This window comes from Mustela nigripes, chromosome 13 (genome assembly GCF_022355385.1).
Source record: "Mustela nigripes isolate SB6536 chromosome 13, MUSNIG.SB6536, whole genome shotgun sequence".
In the NCBI taxonomy this organism is placed as follows: domain Eukaryota; kingdom Metazoa; phylum Chordata; class Mammalia; order Carnivora; family Mustelidae; genus Mustela; species Mustela nigripes.
This window is the reverse complement of record NC_081569.1, coordinates 144,040,657-144,067,537: the sequence shown is the minus strand read 5'-3', so window position 1 is coordinate 144,067,537 and position 26,881 is coordinate 144,040,657. Positions and strand designations below refer to the sequence as shown.

At 66.6% G+C, this 26,881-nt stretch overlaps 2 protein-coding genes across 8 annotated transcripts in view; both read right to left on the bottom strand.

Moving 5' to 3' along the window:
* Positions 1 to 680: 680 nt before the first annotated feature.
* ADSS1 (adenylosuccinate synthase 1) lies at positions 681 to 18,574 on the bottom strand. The gene is made up of 13 exons (XM_059374135.1): positions 18,297 to 18,574; positions 10,652 to 10,754; positions 8,598 to 8,660; positions 7,823 to 7,873; positions 7,441 to 7,507; positions 6,589 to 6,696; positions 6,407 to 6,488; positions 5,548 to 5,674; positions 5,248 to 5,402; positions 4,710 to 4,834; positions 3,828 to 3,925; positions 2,599 to 2,748; positions 681 to 2,521 (listed from the first exon to the last, which is right to left on the bottom strand). The coding sequence occupies exons 1-13, from the start codon at positions 18,543 to 18,545 to the stop codon at positions 2,469 to 2,471; spliced, it is 1,431 nt and encodes a 476-aa protein (XP_059230118.1). The 5' UTR covers positions 18,546 to 18,574; the 3' UTR covers positions 681 to 2,468.
* Positions 18,575 to 20,526: 1,952 nt separating this feature from the next.
* INF2 (inverted formin 2) overlaps positions 20,527 to 26,881 on the bottom strand; it is a 29,807-nt gene continuing 23,452 nt past the window's right edge. For 3 of the 7 annotated variants that reach the window (XM_059374132.1, XM_059374131.1, XM_059374133.1), the window contains 6 exons: positions 26,450 to 26,614; positions 26,229 to 26,331; positions 25,807 to 25,968; positions 24,641 to 25,240; positions 24,111 to 24,167; positions 20,527 to 21,866 (listed from right to left, as the gene is read on the bottom strand). In XM_059374132.1, the coding sequence (XP_059230115.1) occupies positions 24,112 to 24,167; positions 24,641 to 25,240; positions 25,807 to 25,968; positions 26,229 to 26,331; positions 26,450 to 26,614 (1,086 nt within the window). In that variant the 3' untranslated portion in view covers positions 20,527 to 21,866; position 24,111. Of the gene's footprint in view, positions 21,867 to 22,171; positions 23,052 to 24,110; positions 24,168 to 24,640; positions 25,241 to 25,806; positions 25,969 to 26,228; positions 26,332 to 26,449; positions 26,615 to 26,881 lie in introns of those variants that run through there. The other 4 variants (XR_009399244.1, XM_059374129.1, XM_059374127.1 and 1 more) reach the window with 4 other exon arrangements.

Below are 26,881 nucleotides of genomic sequence, written 5' to 3'. Positions count from 1 at the left end.
GGGCTGCGGTCGTGCGGGGCTCGGCGGGGCTCCGGCGGCGGTGTGTCCGCGCGCGCCCGGCGGGGCCGAGGGGCGTCGGGGGCCCGGCCGGCCTGTGGCCGCCGCTGCCGCCCCGGCCCCCTCGCCGGCGCCCCGGTCTCCGTCCCGCCGCCGCTAGAGCGGAGCTGCCGCGCGCGGGGCCGGTGCGGCCGGTGCGCAGCCGCGGAGGGAGCGCGGCCGCGGCCTGAACCTGCGGGACGGAGGCGGGAGCGGCCCCGCCGCTCGTGCCGGGAAGACGCGGGTCAGCAGCCCGAGGCCCTTCCGTGCGGCTCGGACCGCGGCGTCCGCGGGGGCCCGGCTCAGCCTGGAAGCACGGCCCGGCGGCGGCGCGCTCCGGGGCCGGGGTCGGCGCGGACTCGGCTCCCGCTACCCGGTGCAGCGGCGGCGCGGCCCTCCCGGCGGGCGGGAAGGTCGCCTCGGGGCCGCAGGGCGGGACGAGCCCGGGCCGCGGAGGCAGGCGCGCAGCTTCCCCGGTGCAGCCCCGCCCCGCCCGCCGCGCCCCTGCCCTGCCCCGCACCCGCCCGGCGGACACGCGCCGAGGCCCGGACGGCGCCCGCTCCACCCCGCCCTGCAAGCGCACGTGCGGGCGCCGCGACACACGCGGCTCCGCCCTCGGGCCCCGCAGCGCGGCGGCTCCGTCGGGGCGCGCGGCCCGGGGTGCGCGTGGACCGGCGGACCCGGCCGCTGGGCGCCTGGGCTGTGACGAAGGCCGCCGTCCGCCTGCCGGTCTGTGGACACGGTCGTGCGTTGGCCGCGGGCACCACCCGCTCGTCCTTCCTCGGGCGCCGCCGAGACCGCGCCTTACCGCCTCCAGCCCTGGGCACACCTGGGGCTGGAGAAGCGGCCGCCGGGGGCCGGAGGTCGGGGCCAGGGAAGAATCCTGGTCCGCGGACGGCGGCCTGCGCAGCGCTGCGGGGCCGCGGGGACGCCGCCCGAGGCCGCCCCCCCCGAGGTTCTGTCTTGAGGTAGGGGAGCATCCCCAGTGCGCCCTCACGCGCGGGGTTCGGCAGCCCCTGCAAGGTAGAGGCTTGGAAGCCTTTTCTGCAGCTGATTTAAACTGCGGGGTAACCTTGCAAAGCCTCGCCGGGAGTGTTTACACGGAATGTACGATTTTCTTCCGAAAAATGCGTACTCTGGTTCGCGGCCAGAGGCGTGCACCTGTGCTGTGGCAAGACGCGGCCAGGCAGCCGTCTCTGCAGAGATCGTGTGGGCTCCCGTGCAGGGGAGGGGACGACCTCTCTTTCCCGAAGACCCGACACCTGCCCCTCTCGACACACCGTGGAAAGAAGTGATTCTGGGAAAACTCAACAGTTTCTGCTGGTGCCCCTCGCCCCCGCCTCCAAGTAGCATTGCTCCTCGCTGACTGGCAGCCCAGAGAAACTGGTCGTAGCTCCTCCTGAGGAAATCCCTCACGACTGTTGCGGGCACTGCCTGGAGCAGTTCGCGGGTGTGCGTGAGGTCCCAGGACTTTCCGGATGGAGCCTGCGCCCTAAAGATCCTGTCACGTGGTTAGCATCTCCCGCCGGACTGGAGCCCGCTGCACCCGGGTGCTGCCTGGGAAGAAAGCCCCGTGGGCCCTCCACCCATTTCCTGAAGCCCAGATGACAGCGTCAGGGTTCCGAGGCTGGGATTGAACCCTGAATTAGAAGGGTCCTCCCTAATTCCTTCCCTCTCTCAAATGATAGCAAAGGGGCAGTTATTTTTCTAAATTGACCCAGACCTGGAAGAGTTGTTCAAGGAGGTCACTCAGCTTCTAGTGGAGAACACCGTAAGCTCATGCAGCTGTGGCCACTTAAGTCGCTTATTCAGTCCAGTGGCCTCCGGAGGGATGAGGGCAGGTGTGTGCAGCCGAGGTGAAGAGGGGCTGCTGGGGGCTGCCGGGGGCTGCCCCCGGCCCTGGCACTAGGCTTAGAGTTCAAGGGGGCATTTCTGTAACGGTTCCCTTCTGGGACGCACTGAAGGCCCGTGGTCTCGCCTGCCTGGGTCCGTTCCTGTCTGAGCAACCAAACAGCTTGGCTTTGTGATCCCAGAAACTTGCATCGCCCAGTCCACTGTCCCCAGTAAAGTCAAAAGGAAAGGACAGTCAGAAGCAGACACAGACTGATCGCCACGGTTCAGTGGCTCCTGGCTATGTTTATTACTAAGTGGCTCCCGCTGGCCGTACAACCATGTGACTACCAATGTGCCATCAAAGTTCTCGGTTTGGAGTGCTCCTGCTCGTTTTCAGTAGCAGAGTTTAAAAAGAGAAAATGGACATGACGCGGGCTGTCAGATGCTCGGACCACTGTAGAAGCCTGTGGTGAGCTGAAGGCTTAGCGAGAAATACCAAAGTACAGAAAATAGTTTTCCTGCTTCTTCCTTCCAGGCGCTGACTCTGGCTGTCGAGGGGGGACAGGACCGCTGGGGACCGCTCGGCCAGCGCAGTCTGCCTAAAACAGCTGGATCATCGAGTCCCTTGATTTGCCAACACCAACCCATTTCACTGGAAGGGAACAGGGTCGCTCAGCCCCGGAGGTGGGGGGCAGAGGGCAGGGCGGTGGCCGGGACACGGGCACCTACCTGCCACTCCAACGTGATTCTCCACGAACCGCACGTAGTTCTGGGCCTGCGGGGGCAGGTCCTCCCACTTCCTGGCGCCCGTGGTGTCTGCCTTCCACCCGGGCAGCGTCTCATACTCAACTTCAACCTTCTGCAGTATCTCCTGGTTCGCTGGGGAGACAGGGCGGGGTGGGGGGCGGGCACCACGGGCACCATGTTCCCAAGGTGCTGGTGCTCGGGTCGTCCACTGGGGGGCCTGCTTGCCACCGTGGTCAGCCAGGGGAAGGCATGCGGTCCTGTTTGCTGCGCCGGGGGGTGGGGAATGGCCCTCGGACATGGGCTGCAGCCCTTCCAGACCCCCCTGCACATGGACTTGATAAGGGGTCTGCTAGAACGCCCGCAGGTGACTCAGCTGAGGAATTCCATGGCCCTCACTTGGAAATTCTTTTAAGATTTTATTTACCCATTTATTTAGAGAGCGCGTACAGGGGCTGGGGCAGAGGAAGAGAATCTCCAGCAGGCTCTGCCCTGAGCTCAGAGCCTGACTCGGGGCTCGATCTCATAATCCCAAGATCATGCCCCGAGCCAAAATCAAGAGATGCTTAACAGACTGAGCCCCACCAGGCACCCCCTTCCCCGTGACTTGGAAACTAAAGGGTCCTGAAGCATGAAGGGATCCTGAAAGATCTCTGTCCTGTTCCCAGGGCAAGGACCCTGCTCTAGCCAGGAGTCTGTGGCTCCCAGCACATGACACAGTAGAGGCCAGCCATCCCTCACTGATGGAAGGTGCTGGGACACGTCTGTCGCAGGGTCTTCTCTGCACGCTCCCCAGGGCACTGGATCCCTGGGCCTTCTCCAAGGTCGGGTCAGTAGGGTCAGGGGATGCAGGCCAAGAGGACTTGGGGGGTCTACACATGTGCTCAGAGGACAGGGCTGCTAGGGGGAGTGCAGTCAGAACGGGAACTGGGAGATCCAAGAAAAAACGCGTTTGTGCTTTCTAAAAGAAGGGGCGCATAGTAATAACTGAAAACCATGTTTTCTTTGGTAAGACCGTCGTCTTTACGTTTGCACAAAGCAGTCCATGCCTGTCCAGGGAGCTTCCAGGGCGCCCAGGAGCTGGGCCTCGGCAGTGCCTGAGCGTCCCCAGGGTCTGGAGTGAGCGGGGGCTGGCTCCCTCGGGCCCCCCCAGTCTGCAGACCCACCCCTTCTCTTCCCATGCAACAGACAGAAAAGCCACCACCTCCCCGTACCTGGGAAATAGGGGATCCTTTTTCCGTTCAGCTTGTATGAGACGCCGACCTTCACCTCGTCCAGGGCATCCAGGATGTCTAGTTTTGTCAAGGCCAGCCTGTCCCCAAGCCAGCAGATGGAGCTGCGCTGCAGAAGCCTGCACACCCGCGTGTCCCCTCTACTGACGGCCGCCAGCGAGTGTAGATGCGGTGAGCCCAGAAACCCGTGGCCGGGCTTGGGGGCATGGCTTCTGCCTGGCTGAGGTCTCCTCCCCTTGGGCGCACCCCCATGAGACCCCGTTCCCGTGGCCCTGGCCCTAGTGGCCCTCTGACAGGGCTGCGTGTGGGGTCTCTGTGGCCAGCAGCCCCAGGGACACCCAGGGACTGTGGAGCCACCGTTCTCAACCGGCTCAGCCCCTGTCCGCCTTCACTCCTTTCTCCCTCGCAGGCCCTCGTGGGCGGGTCTCTACGCGTCCTGCACCCACGTGGCCGCCCCGGTCCTCAGCTCTGCTGCAGCCGCGGCAGGCACCTCAGTGCTGAGAGTGCGACCTCTTCGCCCCCTGGCCCCAGTGTGGGGACAGTTGCTCTCCCACCGCCCAGCCCCACACCCCAGCAGACCTAACGGAGTTCTTGACAGTCAGGCCTGGCCAGGGCCCACGGAGAAGGTGGTGTGTCCACGAGGGCCACGGTGGAGGCCCTTGGTGCCAGGCTCACACTCCCTCTCTAGACGATCGACCTTAGCCTCTGGGCGCCAGGATGCCCTTGGGCCGCCCCCTTCCCTGCTCAAGCTCAGGAGCTGATGGCCGGCTCGCGTGTCGCCCGCCGTTGTGGCCCCGCTGTGGGGTGGGTGGGGGAGTCTGTGGCCAGCACCCCAGCATCACACATGTGGGAAGGGCTGCTTACGCGGTGAAGCCGTTGACCATGTGCGCGTATCTGAGAATCATCAGGTCTAGCCAGCCGCAGCGCCTCTTCCTGCCCGTGGTCACCCCCCACTCGTGGCCACGGCTCTGTAGCAGGTCTCCGATTTCCTGCGTGACAGAGCAGGTCCACGGCGCATGAAGGGGGGAGTCTGCGCCTCGCTTCTGAGCTCAGTGCTTCTCTCCGCTGCCTCCCCCTCCTTCCCACACTGGCCTCACACACCTCTGCTCAGGACCAGAGCCTTGGGCCCTCAATGCCGAAGGGACTCCCAAGACGGCCCCTGAGCCGCACCACCTGGGGTGCTCTGAGGGGCCGTGAGGCACGCGGCTTGCCTGCGGTGCTTCCTGGAGAAAGCGGGTCCCCGGGAGCTTGCGTGGTGCGGGGCTGTTGGAACGCGCCACCTCGCACGCACCTGTGGCCGCCTGCTTCCGCACTTGCCCTGTGTGTCTCTGCACACCCCACCCCTGGGCACCCGCATGGCTCTGTGTCCCCCTGCTGTGGTCCTGCTGGGATGGAGACTCACATTGATCTGCTCGGTGGGGAACGCCCCAATGCCCACGCGTGTGGTGTAGGCCTTCACCACGCCGTAGACCTCGCCTATGTTCTGTGGGGGAATGCCCAGGCCCGTGCACACGCCGCCCACAGTGCAATTGGAGGACGTCACAAAGGGGTAGGTCCCTGCAAGAGAGCCGGTCAGGGGCTGCCCGCCACCCTGCGGACCATGCTGGCCCCGGGCTCTGGCTTGGCAGAGGGCAGTGGCCAGCCTGGTCCCCAGCAAGCAGGAAAGGGGGTTTCATGGAGATCAGCCAGGCTGGGGACCTACCGAAGTCAATATCAAGGAGCGCTGCGTTGGCACCTTCCACGAGGATTTTTTTTGGGGTGCCATGGAGCGCCTCGTACATAAAGTAGACGCCGTCTCGCACCATGGGTCGGATCCGTTCAGCAAAGCCCTGAGGGGCAGGCAGAGGAGGCTGGGGGTGGGAGCCAGGCCCCTCCGGACAGCCTGAAGTTCTAGGGCATTCCTTTCCCGAAAGGGGCGTGCCCTGCAAGCCTGTCCCGAGATGTGAAACGGCCCCTAGCCTCCAGCCCGTCTGGGTCTTGTCTGCGAGGCTCGCAGTGGCCTCCTCCTGCATCCACGGGCTGAATTGTCCCCCACCCCCAACTCTGTCCATGGTTCATCTGTTGAAGTCCTGACCCCCAGCAGCTCAGAAGGTGACTGTATGTGGAGACATGCCTTCAAAGAGGGGATTAAACCGAGGAAGGGCTTTGTGTTCTCCTCACCCTGTGCTGCCGCTCTGTGTCAGCAAGGCCACCTCTATCCGCTACCCCAAGTAGGACAGGGACAGCGTCTTTCCCCAGCACATCCCGGGAAATGTCTCCTGGTCCCCTGATCCCCTGGCCTCCGGTGAGGGGGGGACCCTCCTGCCCTCAGTGGCCTGGGTTTGCACAGGAGGCCTGTGGTCCCTGAGAGGGCCAGCCAGTACCTGGGACAATATGTCCCTGCGCGTTCCAAGGGCGTCTGACAGCGGAGCTGCACCTCTGTGGGGCGGGCCTGCCGCTCCCCGGCCCCGCCCCCGCCGCTGTCCGGGGCCACGCCACGCCACGCGGTGCACCCTCCCGCCGAGCTCCCCCCACCGGTCCCCACTGCTGCCCCGCCCCGCCGCGCCTCGCCTCTGCTCTACCTTGAGCCTTTTGAGTTGCCCTTCGACGTCCACTTCCAGGCTGGGGAACATGGACTGGTGCTGGCGGGCCAGGTTCTTGAATCTGCGGGGACACCAGTGACTGCGACCCCGCGCCCCGCCTGGTGTCCGCGCCCGCAGCTCCAGCTGCAGTCCCCCCCTCAGGCTGCGCGCGGCGCCGGTACCTAGCGGAAAATTCATCGAAGTCCGACAGGAGGTCACAGACACGGAGGCCCATGCGGGCGGCCTTGGAAGAGTAGGCAGGTCCGATGCCCTTCCTGGTGGTGCCGATACTGAAAGACAGGTGGCCGTGAGCCTGGGGGGCTGCTGGGGCCTGGACCACCCGGGCGCTCAGGGTGCCAGGCAGCGCCCCTGTTATAAACAGGGTTGAGCTGGGAGGAACGGTCCCAGGGCAGCACCTGCAGTCTGGGACGGCTGTGAAACCCCACTGGTCCCTCCGTTGTCGGTCAGGAATCTGGGCTTTCCATGCCTCGGCTTTCTGATGTCCTGCCTGCTCTGGGCCCCAGCTTCCCCCTGGCCGGGCGCAGAGGACGCTGCAGTCTGGGTCTGCCAGCGGCTGCCTCCCCAGGGGCTGGGCACACTGGCCATGTCCACCTTGTGCCCACTGGCGGCCACTGCCCTCAACCTGGGCTCAGTGAACGGCCCACTCAGCTTCCACCTGGCACTTGTAGCTATGAGTGTGTGTGTGGTCTGCGCGTGCACACGCAATGGGCCTGCGTGCACTCAGGTGGCCAGTGAGCATGTCGCTCGGTGGGGCAGGATGCCCCTGGCTTCACCCTGTCCTGGTTGGAGAACCAGCGCCCTGCACATTTTCATAAATATCTTCGGAGGACAAAGTCACAGCTGTGTGTGCTTGTGGGGCAGGGTTGGGGGGGGGGGCTGTGTATGGGGTCAGGCTGTGCTGGGGGTCTATGGTCATGATGGCTTCAAGGGGACCCCGTCCCCCCAGCTGGCACACTGCAGAGCTCCCAGACTCGAGAGCCACTGAGACGCGAGGAGCCCCTGGAGATACTCACTTCTTGCCCTCCTGGGCCTGCCGTTGCACTTCCTGCAGCCCGTCGACGGCCTGGTGAAAGTCAAACACTGCGCGGCCCGGTGAGAGTGCCCGGGCGAGAGACAGACACCGGGTTATGGGGCTCCCCTGCCCGTGCCCGGGCTGCCCAGGACAGGTGGTCCAGTTTGAAAGGGGACACACTAGAATCTGCCTCTGCCCAACGCATGCTCACATGTGACCGGGAGTTCCTTTGGGCCTCAGCTTTCCCATCTGCCAGTGGGGACCGTGATTCCAACCCCCTGCCTACTTGGCAGTTCTCGGAGAAGGCCCCATGGGGCTACGTGGGCTCAGTGTGCGGGGGAGGGGCGGCTGTTCCCGCGGCAGGCGGTGGTGCTGGTGCTCACCGAGGTGCGCGCGGTCGGAGATGATGAGCCTCTTGTCCCAGTCCTTCAGCCCTGCGGTCACACGGCAGGCGGTCAGCCACCCCGGGCAGCGCGGCCAAGGCTGGGCAGCCAGCCCAGCTCCCACCCAGGGCAAGAGTCCACAAAGATCATGTGGGTGGGCCCTCCCCTCATGGCCCCTCTACCTGCTGAAGGCCGGGAGTCTCACCCCCACCCCCCTGCGGGACCTCTGTCCTGGTACTTCCTGGTGCTCAGGCCCAGGGTCGGTTCCTGTTCTCCCTTCCCGCTCCTGTCTGCAACTCAAGCCCAGAGGCCTGGCCCTGCTTCCCCCTCTAGACAGTCTTCCTGGGGGACAGCTTGCCCAGACACCCTGGCCCGTGGGCTTGGTCACTGCTTGCCTCCTGGCCCCAGGAACCCCCAGGAGCCACATCTTTCCCTGTAGGCGTGGTTGGCCCAATGGTTCCCCAGCCTGGTCGGACATCAGGTGTCCTGGGAAGCGTCATCAAATTCTAGGTCCCAGGGCCCCTTCCAGACTTCCTGAGTGGGATCCTCCGGATGTCCCCTGTCCCCAGAGTCCTGAAAACTTCCCGTAAACACTGAGGCCCACAGCCATGCTTCAGGCCTCGCATCCCGAGTGCAGACCCAGCTTTCTGCACAGGTCTGCTGAGCTGGGGAAAGAGACCCCCCCACCCCCCAAGAACCCGCGCAGGAGGCGCTGGCCACCGCACTGCTGGAGACTGGCCCAGGCCAGGGTGCGTGTGTGCCGACTCCGAGTTACCTTTCTTCTCATTTTTTTCTGCTTCTTCGAACAAGCCGGGTAAGTGAACGACCACCCCGTTGCCTGCAACACAGCACAGGGGACTGAGCCGCACGGCGGCCGTGGCAGCGTGCGTTGGAGGGGATTCTGCCGCCTGCGACAACACGGACGGACCTCGAGGACACTGTGCCGAGTGACACAGGCAGGTCCAAAGGACGGAGACCCTGTGTGATTCCACTCATGGGGGTCCCTAGAGGAGTCCGATTCACAGGGACAGGAGGGGTGATGCCAGGGGCTGGGGAGGGGGACAGGGTTCGTGTTGAATGGGGATAGTTTCAGGCTGGGGAAATGGAAAGTTCTGGAGACGGGCAGAGTGAGTGAGCTTCACGGCACTGAGCTCTGCGTGTCGAAGCGGCTAGCTGGTGGGTTTATAAGGAGTGTGTCACGGCAGGAGAAGCGGCCGAAACCAAAGCAACAGACGCAGGTGCAGAGCCCGAGAGCAGAGGCGTCCCAGCGAACAGCGGAGGGCACTGCCAGGAGTGAGGACCGAGCCCCGGAGCGGAACCATGCTGAACTTCAACAGCGCGGAAGCCTCAGGAAGCTGGCCACTCGAGTGGTGTGAAAATGGTGTGAAAGACCCTTCCCGGCCCGAGCAGGGCCTCTGGGGAGCCGTGCCTTCCCTGCTTGGGACGCTGAAATGCCATCTGTGGACATCGTTCACAGGGACAGACTGAGGCCCACAGAATGAAGACGACCGGCCCCAGGTCACACAGCATGTTAGCGCGGGGTCCAGGCCAAAGCGAAATGCTGTCCCTTTTCTCTTAGAAGGAAGGCAGCCAGCCGGGCCACCTGCTGTCTTCCCAGGAGGAGCCCTCCCCCTGCCCCGCCCCCCTGGTCCCCACGAGGGCTGCCGGTGGCGGTGGCGTAGGCTCTGCCAAGGGAGACAGGATGTGGGTCCAGATGGCAGTGGCTCAGACTGTGCAAGCCACGCCAAGTACAAAAGGTCACCTAAATGCCAGGGTGTCCTGAAGTGGCCACATGGCAGGGGCCCGGGGAGTGTCGCAAGCCGAGGGGCAGCTGAGTTCGGGCATGTTCGCCCCCTGCCGAGCACGCTGCCAGGCGCCCCCTCGACCACACAGCCTGGGCTCCGGCTGCTGACCCTGACTCACCCCAGCTCCAAGTAGGGCCTCCCTGGCCTCGCTTCCCACCAACTGGGGCGCAGGGCCCAGCAGATGAGGCTGGGCCAGGAGAAGGCTGCAGGAGAGCCTCCCCCGAGCCCTACTCTGGGTGAACCCCGGTGTCACTGTGCTGTCCTCGCCCACACGGCAGCCCGGGTGTGTCCCCCTGCGCAGCCTGACCGCACGCGGCCCCTCAGCCAACACCCCCTCCCTTCGGCAGCCCTGTGCCCTCACTGGGCTTCCCGACACGGCGTTGGGCCCAGAGAAGGCGCGTGGTGGTCTTGGTCAGGCCCGGAAAGAGCCAGAGGAAGTGTCCTGGACGCTGCAGGAGGGCATCTGGGTTGGGGGTGCTGCTCTAGGCCAGGGAGGCTCCGTGTAGAGCTGGCGGGGGAGGGAGGGAGGGGAGAGGGGCAGAGAGAGCGAGCGAGAGAGCAGGAAACCCCACAGTCCTAGAGGCTGGAGGGACCCTGGAGGGCAGGGAAGGCCCCAGCCAGGGCAGGGGTGCTGTGGGGAGGGGGAGGCAAGGGGAGCCAGCAGGCTGGGCATCCGCCCGTGTGGCAGGAGTCCAGCCCCTGCTCACGCTTGCACGTGCGCGCGCGCGCACACACACACACACCCCGGCCTGCACACCTGTCCACACAGCACACCTGCTCACGGACTCACACCCACACACGGTTACTCCCATACGTGCACACAGCTCGCACACAGAGCTCTGTGGGGCCTCCCGCCCTCGGTCCCTCTGGCCCAGGCTGGGCGGCCGCCAGGACAGGATCCCCACCCGTGAGCCAGCCCAGCACTCCTGCTGTGTCCAGCCCCACATGCAGGGGCACCCTGGGCCGGATGACGCCCTGGCCTGTGCTGCCAACACACGCGGGGCCCCGGGCCGCCGGCACTCACCGATGAAGGACACGGCCTTGGAGTTGATGATGCCGCTGGGCAGCAGGTGGAAGTCGTACTCCCTGCCGTCCGCCACCACGGTGTGCCCGGCGTTGTTGCCACCCTGGGAACAGAACCCCGATGAGTATGCGGGAGCCTCAGGGCTTGGCCTGCCCGGGAGGGCCCGTCCAGCCTTGCTCTGGACTAGCTCTGAACACAGGTGGCTTAGGGCAGTGGTTCTGTCCCCCAGGGCGTGTGGGACACTGCCCTCACTTGGACTTGGGGGCCTCTGGAGCCGTGGTTGGCTCTGATGCACATCTGGGTGCACCGGGTCACCGGCCCACGCCACAGAGGAGGTGCAGAGGCCCGGCCAGGGGACTGGCTTGGAGGGGACCCGGGCTGGTCCCTGCCCCCCGGCCCCTGGCCCAGGACCATCCCATGGGCCCACGCTGATGCCCCGAGGAGGCTGGCTTGGCACAGGCCCCCTCTACGAGCCCCTCCGGAGGGCCCTCCTCTGATGCAGGAATGAGGGGCCAGCCTCTCCGGGAAGCACAAATCCAGGCCCCCACAGCCCAAGCTCCCTTGCGGCAGAGGTCGGGCTAGACAGCACCGTTGTTTGGGACGAGGTGAGGGACAGGTGTAGCCGTTGGCCACAAGGCCGGTGCCCCCAGGCCCCTGAGCAGGGGCCACTCCACCTGGCCTGCCGTCTAAGAATAAGAAGGAAAACACGGCTCTGAGTCTAGCTCTGTCCTGGGGGACACCCGGGTGACAGGGTCCTTTCTTTGTGGGACTCTTGCTGGTAGGGCCTGGGGCTGGCTGAGGGGGTTGGGGGGTCCAGGGAGATCTAGTCCCAGGAGGGGTGCCCAGCCTGCTGTTCCCACCAACAGAGGACACGGTGCCCCCCCCACAGTGTGCCACACAGGACCCTTGGGAGTGCCCCTGGGTGGGGAAGCATGCTGGCCCGTGCCCGTGCCCTGTGCTCAGCCCAGCCCCACCTTCCCGTCCTGAGTTCCCACAGAGACATGGGCTTATCCACAGGGCCCCTCCAGGCCAAGGCCCAGTTCTTGCCACACAAGCCTGTCCTCCTGCTTCGAAGAGGAGGGCCCTGGGCCGCGGGCTCTTGGTGGCCTTAGTCTTGCCCATTCCAGGCAGGGCTGAGTGACCGTGGCCTCCTCCCCGCATCTGCCATCCGGGAGCACCTGTTCCTCCCAGAGAATCTGGATGAAATTTATGTCTCCCAGTTTCTGCACCCAAACAGCTCGCGCGGGGGGCGGCTGGGCGCTCGGGGTGACAGCAGAGACCCCAGGCCCAGTGGCTTTCGCTCCCGGACCTCACGTCAGGCCTCGGTATGTGAAGCAGTGGGGTTAAGGTCTGAATGCTTCTCCCCGACGTCCACAGCGCCCTGCTCCCCGTCTCCACCCTGTGAGCTCTGCCAGCTGCCCAGGGTGCTCCTGCTGGAAGCCGGGTCCGCGGAGGGCCCAGACGCCCGAGCACTGCGGGTCTGGAATGCACGTGGACAGTCCGGTGCGTCTGATCCTGCTGCCCCCGACGTGGCGTGGAGGGCATCTCTGACAGACGCCCGGGGTCCCCGCAGTCTAGGCGTGCGCTTGACACCCTACTGTGACCATGCCCCCCCCACAGCGCCCCGTCACCGGTGGGAGCCGAGCTGCCCTGGGGCTCCCAGGTCACTGGCTATGGGAACTGACCGCAGCCTCTGGGGGAATGATGGTGGATACGGGTGGGCTGCGGGGAGCAGACGGGAAGGACAAAGGGGCCTGTGGGGGCCTGGGAGCCCGGGGGCCACCCCACGAGCAAGGGCGGACAGGCAGCTCCAGGCCCCGGGGGCTCCGGACAGAGACGGCAGTGGCAGGTGAGGCGCTGGGCTGCGCGGGGAGGAGGTGCGGGAAGGGGCCCCGGGGGGGCGGGGGGGAGGACGTGGGCGGACGCTGGTGGGGTGGGGGAGACACGGCCGGGGAGGCGGGGGGCTCAGAGGCACACACCCACCCCACCCTGCTCTGCCCTCACCCCCACATCTGTCCGCCGACTCCCCGCGCATGGGCACCCCAGCCAGGATCCTGTCTCGTGCGAGGGGTGCTGGGGGCGGGGTCTCCATTGGCAAAGGGGAGGACCTCAGTCCCAAGAGCGGGCGTTCAGGGCAGGATCCAGGCTGTTCTGGGGCGCAGCACCCCTGTCTCCCTGCCGGTGCCTTCCCCCCACAGCGGCTTCGCACCTGCCACAGCCGGGCTGGACAGTCCCCCTCCCGCCGCCTGCTCTCCCAGTGCTCGGGGCCAGTGTCGGTTGGCCTGAGGACACACGCGGAGACCAGAAGCACTGTGAAGCACACCCCCGCCTCTGTGTGGGGTAAACACGGGCACTAGGAACAGCACAGGCCACTGTGGCCCAGTGGGCATCAGATGACTCGGGCCAGCGGCAGGGCCCAGGCCTCAGACCCCAGTCCACTCCCAGGGGGCAGGAGCTCACCCCAGGACGCTGAGCCCAGGGCCTGCTGACCTGTGGGGAGCATCTCCCAGCAGCTCTGCCGAGGTTCAGGGTGATGGTCCCAGAGACCACCGTCCACCTTCCCCAGGTGGCATGTGGGCAGGGTGTGAGATGCGGGCAGGGACACCCCACGCGCCCTCCTTAGGCTTCAGCCCCACTGCCACCTGCCCCCTGCGGCCCAAAGAGGACCGGGCCTGGGGGCCTTCGGGCTGGGGGTGCAGCTGCCCCAGTTCCAGCCCCGTTTGGAAAACCACGTGAATGGAGGAGCTCGTCCAGGGGCCCCGGGAGAGCAGGTGTGAACATCCGACCTGGCCTGGCCCCGTTCCCTCTTGGGCGGCTCAGCCTAGGAGGCAGGCTCTGGAGGTTCCACGCTCTGGGCCCGAGAGAGTGAGCGAGGACCATCCTGGAACTCAGGGCAGCCTGGGGCGACTCCCAGATCTGTTCACGGTCTGCCCCACGGCTCCCTGGAGCAGGCCTCCTCTTACCTTTGTACCCCAGGGGACAGGCCAAGTCAGGCGGGAGCCGGGCACAGAGGCAGGGCTCGGGATGGGCCCTCCAGGGCTCTGCCTGCCTCCAGGTCCTCCCTCTGTGGCAGAGCCTTGGGTCAGGCCCAGCTCCGGACCCACCACGGACTCCGAAGCCACTCCCGCCACGCTGCCCGAACCTTGCGGAAGCCCCAGCCAGCTGCCCCACTGGAGGCAGAAAAGGGGGCTCTCACTCCTGGACCCAGGAATAGGACCAAGGCCGGCCCACTCAGAAACCTGGGCAGCTCTGAACCTTCCTGTCCCTGAAGAAGACCAGCGGGCCCACTCTCCTTGGGACCAGGGAAAGCGGGGCCCAGGCACAGGAAGCCCTCCCCAGGGACTGCCCAGTCTGAGATACACACAAGGCCCGTTGTGGGAGTGTAAGCGGTGGCCAGGAGCCACACAGTGCAGACGCCCTCTCTGGTCCCCACCTGGCAGCGAGAGAGCATGGCCTCAGCCACTCTCTTGGGCACCTCGAGGCCGTGCAGCCCTGAGAGCCAGCTCTGACGTCCCACTGGGCCCCAAGACCTGGTGGACAGAGAGCCCGTGAGAGGCATCTTCCCGGCCTCCCCTTTCTGCTGCCCTCTGTGGAGCCCCCGGTCTGGGGGACCTGCTCCTGCAGCAACAGGGCAGGCGGTGGGGCTGTGCAGAGGGCAGGCCTTCGGTCCCCAAGTCGGGTCAGGCACCCGCTCAGCCGGCTCAGAGGGTCCACTCGCTGGTCGGGGCTCTCGCCCCTCTTTGGAGGCAACGGGGCAGGGTGAGCAGCGAGTGTGTCGGGGGGCACACTGCAGGGGGTTCAAGGGTGCCCCTGGGGCTCCCACCCCACTCCCCAGGGCTGCGCCATCTCCTCAGGGCTCCCCGCGGAGCACATTCTGCAACCCCCGTCTCCCACATGTGCACCCTCGCACGCCGGCATCTGTCCCCTTCCTGCTTCGGTGCGCCAGCCCTCGTCCTGAGTGCCCTGCCAGTGTCCGTGTGGATGGCCTTCCGCTGACCTCTGATCTGCCAGGGGCCCCACCCCTCCCATTTCCCTGAACCCCCAACAATATGCGTCTCCACTGTTCTGGACGGCTCCTTTGGCCACCATGCCCTCGGCCCTGATTCCCAGGGAGGCACTAGCCTGGTCATCTGTCCTGTGATGCACCCCCCAGCCCCATCAGCTTCGAGGGGCCCCAGGCCCGTGAGCTCCAGACTCCCCTTCTCCCCAACATTCCTGATCTCATTTCTCTGACAGCTCTGCCCGCCTGCCCCCCCGCAGCTACAGAGCCCGCTGGCCTCCCCAGTCCAGCTCTTGGAGAGGGAGCAGCTCCTCTGCCTGCGTCCATCCCCAGCCCTGGTCTGAGCAGGGGAGCTGCTGCTCCTGGCCGGCCCCGGGAGCAGCAGGGGTCCGGCTGAGTCTGGGTCCTGAGTGACACACGGCGAGGGGCCTGCTCTCAGGGTGGAGACGCTGGACACCTGACCTGAAGTCCACCCACCTACACAGTCCTTTCCCTCGCCTGCTGCCCACTGCGGTCACTCACTCAACCCCACGCAGAGTGGCCCTGGGCTCAGCACCGCACAGGAGTGGGAGGGAGAGCTCAGGGGCTCCAGGCAGATGACAGTTGCCCATTAGAGACGCTTCCATGGCCACCAAGAGCTGTGTTAGCTGGGGGATGCCCCCCCCCCAAGCACCAGAGGACGCGGACACGCAGGGACGCCTGCTTCTGGAAGCGACAACAGGCTCTCCCCACCCCTTGTCCCATGGAGGGCCCTGACCAGCTGGGGATTCAAGGTGAGGCTCAGTATCTCCTGATGCCCACATGGCGAGAGAGGTCCCCCAGCCCCCACGATCTGCAGGACATGGCCCTTCAAAGAGTGAGACCACCATGTACAGAACCGTAGCTCTCCACCAGCAGCTCGAGGTCGCTGGACCTTCCCGGGGCATGAGCTGGATAGACAAGTGCGCTCCCCAGATGGGTGATCGCATGTGGACTGTGCTGGAAACCGAGAGAAACACAGCACCCTTGAACTGGACACGGTCACCCATGGAACCCCGGTACCGTGGATGCTGCCGTTGCAAAGGAGAGAATTTTAAATCCCAACCGTGGCAGTCCTGGCCAGGGTGCCCCAGAGCCTTCTGGACAAAATAACTTTGGAAATGGAGGAAGGACTGGGTGTGAGCAGCTGGCTACGTGGGCCTGGGGCCGACTCCAGGCCGGCGACAGGGGGAGCAGCAGGAGGGAAGAAGAAGACAGAGCCCAGGGGAGGTGTGTGGACTCCTAAGACGGGAGGGCAGAGCTCACGGCTGTGTGCCGGCCCCAAGTCCCCGTGGAGAACAGGGATGCCAGCAGCGGTCCCCAGGGGCGCCGCGATATGGCCCAGAGGGAACCTGCACCGCTATGAGCCAAGGGAGGCCTTCCCTGCCATGCCCCAACCGCAGGCGCCCCACAGCAGCCCCCACAGGCCCAGAGCGTGGGACAAAAGGCGGCTGGGGGGTCCTGCGGGAATGACAGGGAGGCAGGATGTGCGCGATCTTTCCAGTGAGAAGGGGAGGCTGCCCCCCAAAGGACACAGACAACCGCAGGAGGGACCCAAGCCAGAGACCCTGGACAGTCGGGAAGGCAGTGGGGGAATCCTGGGGTGCTGAGCACAGGCCCCACGTGACTGACAGGGAAGAAACCAGCTGTGGGGGAGCCTGGCTCTAGACCGCTGAGGGCCCCGAAGGGCTTCAGAGAGGTGCTGAGTCGGAGCAGGGAGGGGATGGGGGTGCGGCTGCTGGTGAGGGCTGGCAGAGGCCGCGTGGAGAGGGCACTCCCGCTGCTACTCAGGACAGCCCTGGGCCCAAGTGACAGGCCAGGTGACTCTTCTGGTCACTGGGGCTGGCCAGCTCCAGCCCTTCCAGGCAGCCACCCAGAGAGAACTCCTGCCTGCCGCACATGCCCACCGCACATGCCCGCTTCCGGAAGCCCCCTGCTCCCGTGTGCTGCCGGCTCCTGGGGTCAGGGCTGGGTCTGGCTCTCTGCACCCACAGCCGTGACTTTGAGCGTCGTGGCAGCTTCCCCAGGGCCAGCACGGGGCCCTCACTGCACATGCCCTGACAGCCTGGCGGTCTCCGCGGGTGGGTGGCACACGTGAGGGCCCAGGTGGGCTGCTGCTTCTCATTCCTCAGCTTTTCTGGGTCTCCGTGTCCCTGCTCCGCCACACTGTCTGGAGGCTAGAGGGAAGAAGCCACCTTGGGCTCCCAGGACAGCCCCCAGTTGTCCCCACTGTGAGGTCACCCGGGGCTCCTGCAGGCAGAGACGCATCTGATCTCAGTCTGAGAAGTCAGCTAGGGGCGAGGGTGCCCCGTGGGCCCCAGGTCAGGTGACGGGGCTCCCGCCTGTTCTGTGCTTGGCTGGTCCTGTCCTGCTGACCCATGTGGCAGAGCAGGGAGGACCCACGCCAGAGCCATTTCCGCGGCCAGGATGGCCTACAAAGCCCTCTGGGCTCTTCAGAAGGGAGACGGGCCACAGACGGACTTGGGAGGCTCACTGGAGCCAGCAGGTTACCTGGAGGGCGGCGGCACCGTGTGCCCAGAGGGACAAGGGCCCCTAGCTCAAGCAGCAGGGCACCCGGAGACTGCCTCTGGCTCCTGGAGACTGTCTGGGGCCGGGATGGGGCTTGCTCACTGGCTCGGGGCAGAAAGGGTAGGAGGTCTCTCTATCAGGCTGGGGTGCACCTTCCAGAACCCACTGTCTGTGTGGGACAGGAGTGACCCAGAGAGCGGCTGAGCCAAGCGTGTTCTTCGAGCCAAGCGTGGGGCCCATGTCCTTCCCTGGGAGTGGGCCCCCGCCCTAACCTTCCTGGCAGGAGCTGCGAATGAAGCCCCACACCAGACGAAGAGTTCAGGGGTGCCCCTTCCCCATTTGGGGCGGCATTTGTGGGCATGGCTCCAAACCCCACACAGCCAAAACATGCACCTTAAAACCGGCCCCCTCTGCCCTGAGCTCTAAGCCCCAGCTCTAAGCATAGCTCTCAGTCCTGGCACAGGGGTGGTGGCCCCAGGGAGCAGCCCCAAGGACAGCCCACAGCTGGCAGTGGTCATCCTGGGCCCTTGGGGACAGAGCCCACGTCTGGCCTCCCTGGTGGTACCGGCAGACACTGGGTCGCCCTGGCCAGCCACCCGTGGCCACCCCCTGCCCCGAGTCTGGCCGGGGACCCTTCTTGCCCCTGGCCTGTCTTCCTTCTGGTCCTAGGCCATGGTCCTGCCCCTGCCTCTGCCTGCTCTTGGCTGCCCCCCCGCCCCAGTACCAAGCCCAGACAGGGAGGAGGGAGGGTGTCTCAGACCAGCCAGGAGCTGGGCCCCCACCCCACCCCCACGCCGGAGGGCCCAGCGGCACGCCCATGGCGCACCCCACCCCACCCCCTGGAGATCGGGTGTCCCCAGCTCAGCACAGGCATTTATAGCTCCGCCCTGGCGCAGGGCCTGGAGGGGTGGGGCTGGGCGGGAAAGGCGGTGTGGGGAGGGGGGAGGGGAGTGTGTGCGTGTAGAAGGGTCCGGCGGCCGAGGGGAGGCCGTCCAGGGAGGGGAGGCATCCAAGAGGCGTGTCCAGGCCGGGGATCGGAGGACAGGGCCCCAGGCCCGAGGGAAGGAGGGGGCTTGCTGGGTGGGGGAGGGCCCGCACCTGGCAGCGGCTGACGATGTCGGCGTCCGTGGCCAGCAGGTCCACCACCTTGCCTTTGCCCTCGTCCCCCCACTGCGCGCCCAGCACCACGGTCACCCGGGAGCCGGTGGCCGCCGCCTCCTGCTGCAGCCTCCCGCGCTTGACGCCCCCCGAGCCTGGGGGCCGGTCGTTGGAGGCGCGGGTCCCCGACATGCCGGTCCGGCTCCTCGGCTGCGCTGGGCCACGGGAGAGCCCCCGCCGCTGTGCCATTAAAAGGAGCCACCCGGGGCAGGGGGCGGGCCGGGGGCGGGCCAGGCTGGTGCAGTGGCGCCTCTTGGTGACCTCCAGGCTGCCGGGTCCCGCCCCTGCCCGCCCAGCCACCACCGGGGAACGGCGGCCGGCGGAGGGCACCCACTTCTGGAGCCGGGGGCACAAGGACAGATGGCCAGGTTCCCCCTGTGGGGACACTCATGGGGACACCTGTGCAGCCCTGTCCCGGGGTGGGACCTGGGTACCCACTCCCCTGGGTCCTCACCAGGCCCGGGACCACAGGGTTTTAGAAACCCGGAGGAGGGGGCCTCTTCAGGGTAAGAGGGGGAGCCACGACCTCACACCCCACTGGGGGTTTGGAGGGGGCGCTTGCCTGTGGTGAAGCCCAGTCTGGGGCCGACGCACATGCTCTGGTTGGGGAGGACAGCATGTCCCCTCCCCAGCAGCCCCACCCACACTCTCGGGCTCAGTGTCCAGCAACGACAAGCCGTGGCAGGACCACCGTGCCGTCCGCAGCAGCGGGCAGGCTCCACGAGGCCCCGCGGCAGACCCTTTCCTGGCCCTCTGGAGGGCCCGGGCTTCTGGAGAGGATTTGCAGCGTCTGCTGGGCTCCTGCGGGGCCCGCCCCGCCCCCCAAATCTCCCGCGTGGACTCCGGTTTGGACATGGCTGGCCCCGCTGGGAAAAGGGGCCGGGGACGGACCCTGTGGGCAAGAGGGTGCTATGGGCCCTCCCCCCAGGGCCAGGAGACCCTGTTCCCTCTTTGGTGGGGGGACTGTCTTCAGTACAGAGACCTGGAGCCCAGCAATTAGCCTGTGGCTCCACGGGCTCCCCCAGGGTCCAGAAGTTCCCACGGAGGAAGAGAAGAGTCACACAGAGGTCATTGATGGAGTCCCAGCAGAGGAGGGTGCTGTCCGCCTGCACTCCTTAGTCCTCTCCTGTCCCCTCCCTACAGTCCCCTGGGCCCCGCCGGGACCCTGTTCTCTCCTATGGGGACCCCACTGGTTCCTTTCTCCGGCATTGCTGTGAGGCAAACGCCGTAATGCAAGCAACAAGCGGGGTGTGCGGGGTGGGCTTCTGGTCCTTGGCCTTCCTGGGGGACAGCAGCACCCCCTTGCCCACCTGTGGGAAGTGGCTGAAGGGCGGGAGACTCTGGGCAGGCCGGGGTGAGCAGGCATCGGGTGGCCAGCAGGGGCTGTGGCCAGGGTGCCTGGGTGTTACCAGGGCAAGGCGGTGGGAGCGGACCTGGGGCAGACGCTGGCCTTGTAGACGAGAAAAAGGCGGCCTGGTGGCCGAAGGGAGCAGGAAGGTGGGAAGGGCTGTCTCCTGCCTCCGGAACGCCCGCGGAGGGGTGATGGGCTGGAGTCCCGGCAGGGCTGGGTGCTAGCTGGGGCCTTTTCGGGGAAGCGCGGGGCTCAGGGGGCCACTATGGGGGTTCACACGGGATCCGCGGGGCCAAATGCTGGCAGGCAGCAGCAGCAACTCCCCCAGGCCTGGCTCTATAAATAGCAGGTGGGCCTGGCAGGGGGGGGGGTCGGGCTTTTCTATAAACAGCCCTGTCCCTGCCGGCAGCCGGGCCTGGCCTGTCACACGGCCTCGCCTGAATTAGAACACGTCCCCCTGCAGCGACCTGTGCACCATGGGCCTGTCACCAGGGTCATGGCAGCCCAGGTCACTGAGGTTGGGGGGCTCCCTGTGGGAGTGGGGTGGGCTCAGCCACTGAGCCTCATGCTCGGTGGTCGCAGACACGGACCCCACGGTCACCACGGTCACAGGCGCTCATGCCCTTGAGGGCAAAGCAGTGCCGCTACTTCGGGCACCTCAGGGTTCCGTGAACGGCCATCGACTCGGGGCTGATTCGCACAGGAGCCCCACCCCCTGGGGCCGTCCATGCTGTGAGGCCCACCCACTCTGCCAGGCAAAGGCGCAGAGTCCTGACCCACGTTCCAACGCGGTGAACCCCGCAAACACGCTGCGTGGGAGAAGCCGGCCACGGAAGGCCATGTAGTGGCCTCTGTTTATAGGAAATGTCCACAGAAAACAAATCTATGGAGATGGAAGCAGACTTAGGGGCCCGGGGAGGCGGCACGGGGCACGCCTGCTAAGAGAATTCGGGGGGATGATGGAGTGTTCTAGAACTGAATCTCTGTGCTTGACGGCTGTGGAAACCCGCTGGAGTCCATGGGCGAGATTTCTGTACAGAGGTGCTGGGCTCCCCACGCCCCCACGCTGGGGTCTATCGTGCACCTGCTCCGGCCTGGGCCCGGGGGGGTTTTGGGGCAGTGGGCAGGCCAGCACAGCCGCGGCGAGGGTCAGGGCCCGCTTGCTCGCCGCTCCTGAACACCACGCAGCACTTCCTGGGCCGGCTTTCTTCTTTATTGGTCTGAGCCTCTCCGTAGGCCAGCCTCAGGAGCACAGACCTGGAGCAGGGGTGGGGCGGGGAGGCTGGCCGCCCCCAGGCCTGGGTCCTTGCCTCCTCTTAGCCTAGCAGGGGTGGAGCCCAGTCCCTCCAGAGGCTGCAGCAGCTATAGCCACAGCGACAACCGTTCTGGTGACATGGTGGCCAAGCCTGGTGGCAGCAAAGGCTGGGTGTACAGGGGCGGGGGCCGGCTCCACAGGGTCCCCCACCTGTTTGCTGGGCAGAGGGACCACGCCGGCCAGCCTGCCCCTGCCGCAGGCCCGGGGGTCCTCCACCCACCTATGCCCAGCTCAGCTACCGCAGAAGAGCAGATACGGAAACAATCCAACTCCGTTAAAAACCGCTCTGCCCCAGCCCAGGTAAGCAGGCTGAGAGGCGGAACTGGGAGCGAGGAGCAGGGCGCAGGGGCTGGGTCAGGAGGCGGTGGGCGGGGTGTGGGGGCTCCAGCTCTGTCCGGCTCCCGGGCTCTGTGGGGAGAGGTCTGTGAGGGCCCGTCTCCAGAAGCTTCTGAGCGCCAGGGGCTGGAGGGCAGGGCACGGCGGAGAGGCGCCCTGGGGACGCAGCCGAGGCTCCTCACCCCTGCGGGCCGTGCCATGGGGCATGCGGGTGTGGGCGTGGGCATCGGCATTCAGAAAGCAGACCACACGGGGGCTGGGGGCGTGCAGGCTGTCCAGGAGGGGGCCAGGAGGCCGGGCGCTGGGGCCTGCTGGGTCTCGGCCAGAGCACCCCAAGCAGCTCTGGGAGGCCCACCTCCCCGGAGGGTAAGGCACAGAGTTTTGGTTTCCCAGGGGCCCGGTTCCAGCCTGGCCCTGGAGGGGCCCAGCTCAGCAGTACCTCCGGGGGCCCACCGTGGTGGGGGCCGGCCGCAGCACTCTCACTTGGCTTTGGGCTTAAGGCTGAGGCCTGTGGGAAGCGAGAGGAACAGCATCTTTAGGACAGTGCCAAGCAAGGTGCCTGCCTCCGGGTCCCCAGGCTCCTGTGGTCCCACCGCCACAGCCCGGGCGGCTGCACTGCGTCTCCCTCGGTCCACGCTGACCCCGGCCCTTGTTTTCCGGCAGCAAGACCCTTCCGGGTGGAAGTCGCCGGGATGGCCCCCAGCCGGCGGGCACTGTCCACCCGCCCAGGCCCGATCCCTGGGCCTGCGCTCCCCACCCCCAGCCCCACCAGGCCCTGCTCTCCGCCCCCTGCCCCACCCCTGCCTTACCCCCACCAGGCCCTGTGCCCCACCAGGCCCTTCTCTCCCACCTGACTTCACCCCTCCCCGAGGGCCAGGCCACACTGTCCGCCCCCATCAGTCCCGCTGGCTGCCTCTCCCTGAGCTTCCGGCTTCCCGACCCCTGGCGCCGGACGCGTGAGACCTGTCCTTTCCCAGCGGCCACAGCTCCTTGGTTCCTGCCACCTGGACGCCCCCTACCTGGCCTGGCAGGCCCCCGGCCCCCTAGAGCCCTCTGGTCCAAGGGCCCCTGTTCTGTGCTTCCCTGCTGACGCCCTGCCCCTCCCACCCCACGCCCCCGGGGTCCTGAGCAGATGGGAGTGAAAAAGATGAGGCACACAAACGAGAGGCAGAAAGGTCAAAAGTCCCTCAGAGCGGGGTTTCTGTCCCTGCGCCCCAGGGTGCCAGGACCCCACACAGCAGGGGCTCCCACATCACCGCCTCAACCAGGCAGTCGGCCTCCAGGCCCCGGCCCGTGGGAGAAGGGGTCCCGAGCCCCTCTGGACCTGCTCTGGGGTGGACTCAGGTCATGTGGGAATTCCTGCCCCAAACCCCTGAGCGCAGCCTCACTTAGGACACCCCGGGGGCCGGGTTGGGGGCCAGGCGGCAAGACGCCTTGAACCTTCCAACCCCTCAGTGAGCTGAGAGCAACGCCACAAATGCTATTAATTTTGCTAGTTTTGGAAAGTTCTTGCCGTTTCAGAGTGGAGGGCGCGTGGTGGTCGTTATGGTCTCACAAATCCCCCATCTGGTGGCCGTTTTTCCAAATAAAAGCTTGAGACGGACAGGGTGAGGTTCTCTCCTGCTCCCAGCCAAGGGCATGTTGGGGCCCGGGGAGGCAGTGGACTGTTGTGCCGGAGGACAGGGGGGCGGTCCTGCGGGGGCGCAGAGCTGTGCTGGGCACACCAGGCTTTCCCTGGACCGTGGCCACACATGGCTGCCAGAACCCCAAACCCAAAGATCCCACAGCCCCACTCGCTAGTGCTCGCTGGTGTTTCACCAGAGAGCCAGGCTTCGAAAGTAATCCCAGCAGCAAGCTCGGGGACTGAGGCTAAAGCCCGTACTAAGAGCGGGGAATAAACCGTCCGGGGGGTGCGCCTGGCTTCTCGCCTGCCCTTGCTTCCTCTAGGCACCACTACACCTCTCCTCCATGCCCTGGGCCCTCTGGGTCAGCACCGAGCTGGCTGCAGGCGGCCCCCTGCTCCCGAGGAAGTGGATCGGTTCGCCATCAGCACGGCCCAGAACGCAGCAGGGACCCCAGGCCTGTCTGTCTGCACCTGTGAGCCTCTTGGGCCACATCTGAGACAACCATGGTCCTGCCCGTCCTCGGGGTCCCGGGAGGCCCAGTGCTGTGGACCCGGGATGTGCCTACAGACCCATCTGCGGTCTCCGGGACCTGGCTACAAGGGAGGGGAGGCATGTCCATCCCTTGGAGAGGGCCCGTGGCCCGTCTCTTCCTGGCAGCCGGACCTTGGGACTGCTTCTGTCCCTCACTGCCTCCCTGGGGACATTTGTGGCCCGACTAGAGCTGGGGTGTGCCCCGTGGAAGGTCTCAGAGCAAAGGTTACCACCCTGGGAGATAGAAGTCAGGAAAGCCCCAGGTTAGCCGGACTGCTTGGGGCAGAGGCGACCCCCGCCTGCCTGTCCCGCTCGGAGGCCCCCACCCTCCTGAAGCCCCTCTACCCGGTGCACCTTCCGAGGTCGCGCCTGGCACACAGCGGACACCAGCTAAGCGAGGCACGGCTCCCACCCTTCCAGAGTGGGAAGAGAAGGCAGACGGCCAGGCGGGTCCCAGCACCAGCAGCACAGGAGGACAGGGCTTGCCGACAGGCCCAAGCGGGCCGCAGGGAGGCAGGTTAGCGTCCAGGAGGGGCTGGGCGCGGGCCGGGCCTCCGCGGCCACCGTTAGTGCAGGACACCAGCACGAGTACCTACCTTACTGGATCACACAGAGTCTTTTTGTTTTATTATCGTCAGAGTCAGGGACAACCTCTGCTTTCAAATAAGAGAAACGCACTCAACGGCTTATTCCTGGCCTGCCCTGAACTCGGAGCTGGGGGGCTGCCGGACGCTTGGGCGGTGTGGACACGGAGCCAGACCCGTTGGGCCTGGGGCAGCCCCAGGCTACACCCGCCCCAGCTGCCGCTCCCTGCTGGGGACGGCATGAAGCAGGAGTTAGGGGGTTTGGGCTGTGGGGACAAGGGCCGCCCGCCCCCAACCAAAGTTGCTCCTCCCCCGCGCAGAACGGTGGCTGTCTCCTCTCCTGCAGGACGTGGGGTGTCCTGGGAATCACCCACTCTCGGGAGGAAGAGGAGGGAACGGCCAGCGGCAGCGAGAGGCGGAGGCCCTGCTGGGGCTGGACGAGCTCTGACCACACACCGGAGTCCCCACGCTCCGTGGGCCTTGCCTACCCGCGAACCCTGCTTTGGGGGACAAGGCACGACGCGAAGGGAGCCCCGAGTTACCTTCCTGGTTCCTTGAGGGACGCTTCTTCCTCCGCTTGCCCATCCTCTTTGAGGCCTGTCCCCGGGTCCTGGGGAGAGTGCCGGACCCTGAAGAGTCCGTGACTGTGTCCTCAGAGAAGGACCTGTCCAAGGACGTGTCCAGTGCAGAATCTGGGGCCGTGTCCTCCTGGTCCCCCTCCCCGTCCGCAGCCACGCCAGGGCCTGTGGCAGGGCGGTCAGCCTCCTGCGTCCCCTCCACGGTGCTGTCGGCCTCAGCCCGGCGGACGCCTCGAGGGGCTGTGGGGTCTTCGGCATCTTGGCCTGACCCCGTGGCCCCAGGGGGTTTGTCACCAGACAGCCTGAGAGGTTTCAGGGCCTGTGCACTGCCCAGCACCACCGGCCAGGCGCCCTGACAAGGCTGGGGGTTCTGGGGGTCCTCGGTGGTCAGGACGTCGCTGGCGTCTATGTAGCAGGAAGAACGCCTCTCCAGGGACCCAGGCCTGTTCCCCTGTGGCGGGTCTGCAATGGGCTGCGGGCCAGGGGCAGTGGCGTCGGAGAGATCCCAGCTCTGGGGCTCAGAGGCTGGGCCACCGGTGCCTTCTGCAGGGACTCTGGTGGCCGCTGTGGACACAGGACACGGCAGCTGAGGGCAGGGCCCGACTCCCAGGCCATCCTGCGGGCGTGCCCAAGCAGAGGCCTCTGTCCATCTCAACATCTACCCGAATGCCACCAGCACTGCAGAGCCCACTGCCCCGAGAACCTGCCCTGGTGGCCCCGAAGTGTGGGTTCCCAGAGAGCAGGCCCGTGGTGTGGCTGGGCGGGGGACACTGGGCCAACTTCATGCCCGTCCCAAGAGCCCCCAACTCCGGGCAGCCGCGCTGAGTGGAGCGCCCCTCCCCCAGGCCCCGGCCCACCTCTCCCACCACCTCAGCAGCCCCGAGCCCCAAGACACGGGTCAAAGGCCCACTGCCTGAGGGGGCTGCAGGGAGCCCTCTGCCACCGGCAAGGGGACCAGAAGGCCGAGCTGACCCTCTAACCCCACTTCATGGCTGTTCCATTTCTCTGGCAGCCAAGCAACCACGGGGGTTCTCCCATGAGGTCAGAGAGGGCTTCCTGGAGGAGGAGAGGTAGCAGGCAGCACGGAAAGCAGGAGGGAGACAGTGATGAAAGGTGGGAGAGGCTCTCACCAGGCGCCTTGTCCCTCGGTGGGTCCGTGGCAGCTGCCTTGCCGCCCCCCTCCGCGTCCCCCCGGCCCCGGGCCGTCTTCCGCAGCTGGAAGCCCTTCCTGATGTCCGCCAGCAGGGCGTCGATGACACACACTTCCTCCTGCTTCCCGACTCCCCTCCTGACTGAAAAGCCCCCAGACCCTGAGATAGGCTGCCTGCGGGTCCCTGGACCCCACCCACGTGACCCTGGGAAGATGACCAGGAGGGGTGGGCGGTGCCCCCAGAGCTTCGAGGCTAGGGGATGAGACCCGGCCCCTCGGAGGCCCCCCGCCCCCCCCCGGGCCCCCCCCCCCCCGGGGCCCCCCCCGCTCCCCCTGCCCCCCCCCCCCCCGACAAGGCCCCCCCCCGCTCCCCCTGGGCCCCCGGCCAGGGCCTGGCCTCACCCGGCTTCCCGTCCTCGCCCCGTGGCCTCCGGGCCTCCTCCTCCGCCAGCTGCCGCTTCCTCCTCTCGGCCTTCGCGGCCTGCTCCTTCCAGTCCTTGTTGTCCTGCGTGGGTGGGCGGGGAGCCCGTGACCCCCAGCCCTTGAAGGATAGCACGAGCCCGGCACCCCGTGATTCCAGCAGCTCTGCCTGAGCCCGGGGAGGGGTTGCGGACCCGGCCCACCTTCAGGGCGCGCACGAAGAGGTCCCGGAAGGTCTTCATGGTGCTGAACGTGTCCTCCAGGGACAGCCGCTGCGCGTCCTCGCACAGGTACCGCGCCAGCTCTAGCTTCTTCTCCTCGATGGCCTGGAACACCTCATCCAGCGCCCGGGAGGCCTCAATGCTGGCCTGGGGACGGGAGGGCGCGGTCACGGCCCAGGGAGAGCCCCACCGAAGGTACCACCGGCCCTCAAAGGGTCACGGCCCCGGGGTAGCCCTGGGGGCAGGGCGGGGCCCGGCTGCGGGAGGGGGATGGCCGCTGCTGGTGTCCGGTGTCCGTCTGAGCAGGACAGAGAGGTCTGGGCACTGCAGGCCCCAGGCTCAGAGGAAGCCTCTCCCTTGCAGGAACGACCTTGGGATCACGGACAGCATGTTGCCCTCCTACGGGGCCCCTCA

Excerpts from the sequence above, each read along its gene's own strand:
- ADSS1 (XM_059374135.1), bottom strand. The coding sequence starts at position 18,545 with ATGGCACAGCGGCGGGGGCTCTCCCGTGGCCCAGCGCAGCCGAGGAGC. Across the intron at positions 3,926-4,709 it reads ATGGTCAACGGCTTCACCGC|GCTGGCCTTGACAAAACTAG; the intron begins GTAAGCAGCCCT and ends GCTTGGGGACAG. Across the intron at positions 2,749-3,827 it reads AAGGATCCCCTATTTCCCAG|CGAACCAGGAGATACTGCAG; the intron begins GTACGGGGAGGT and ends CTGTCTCCCCAG.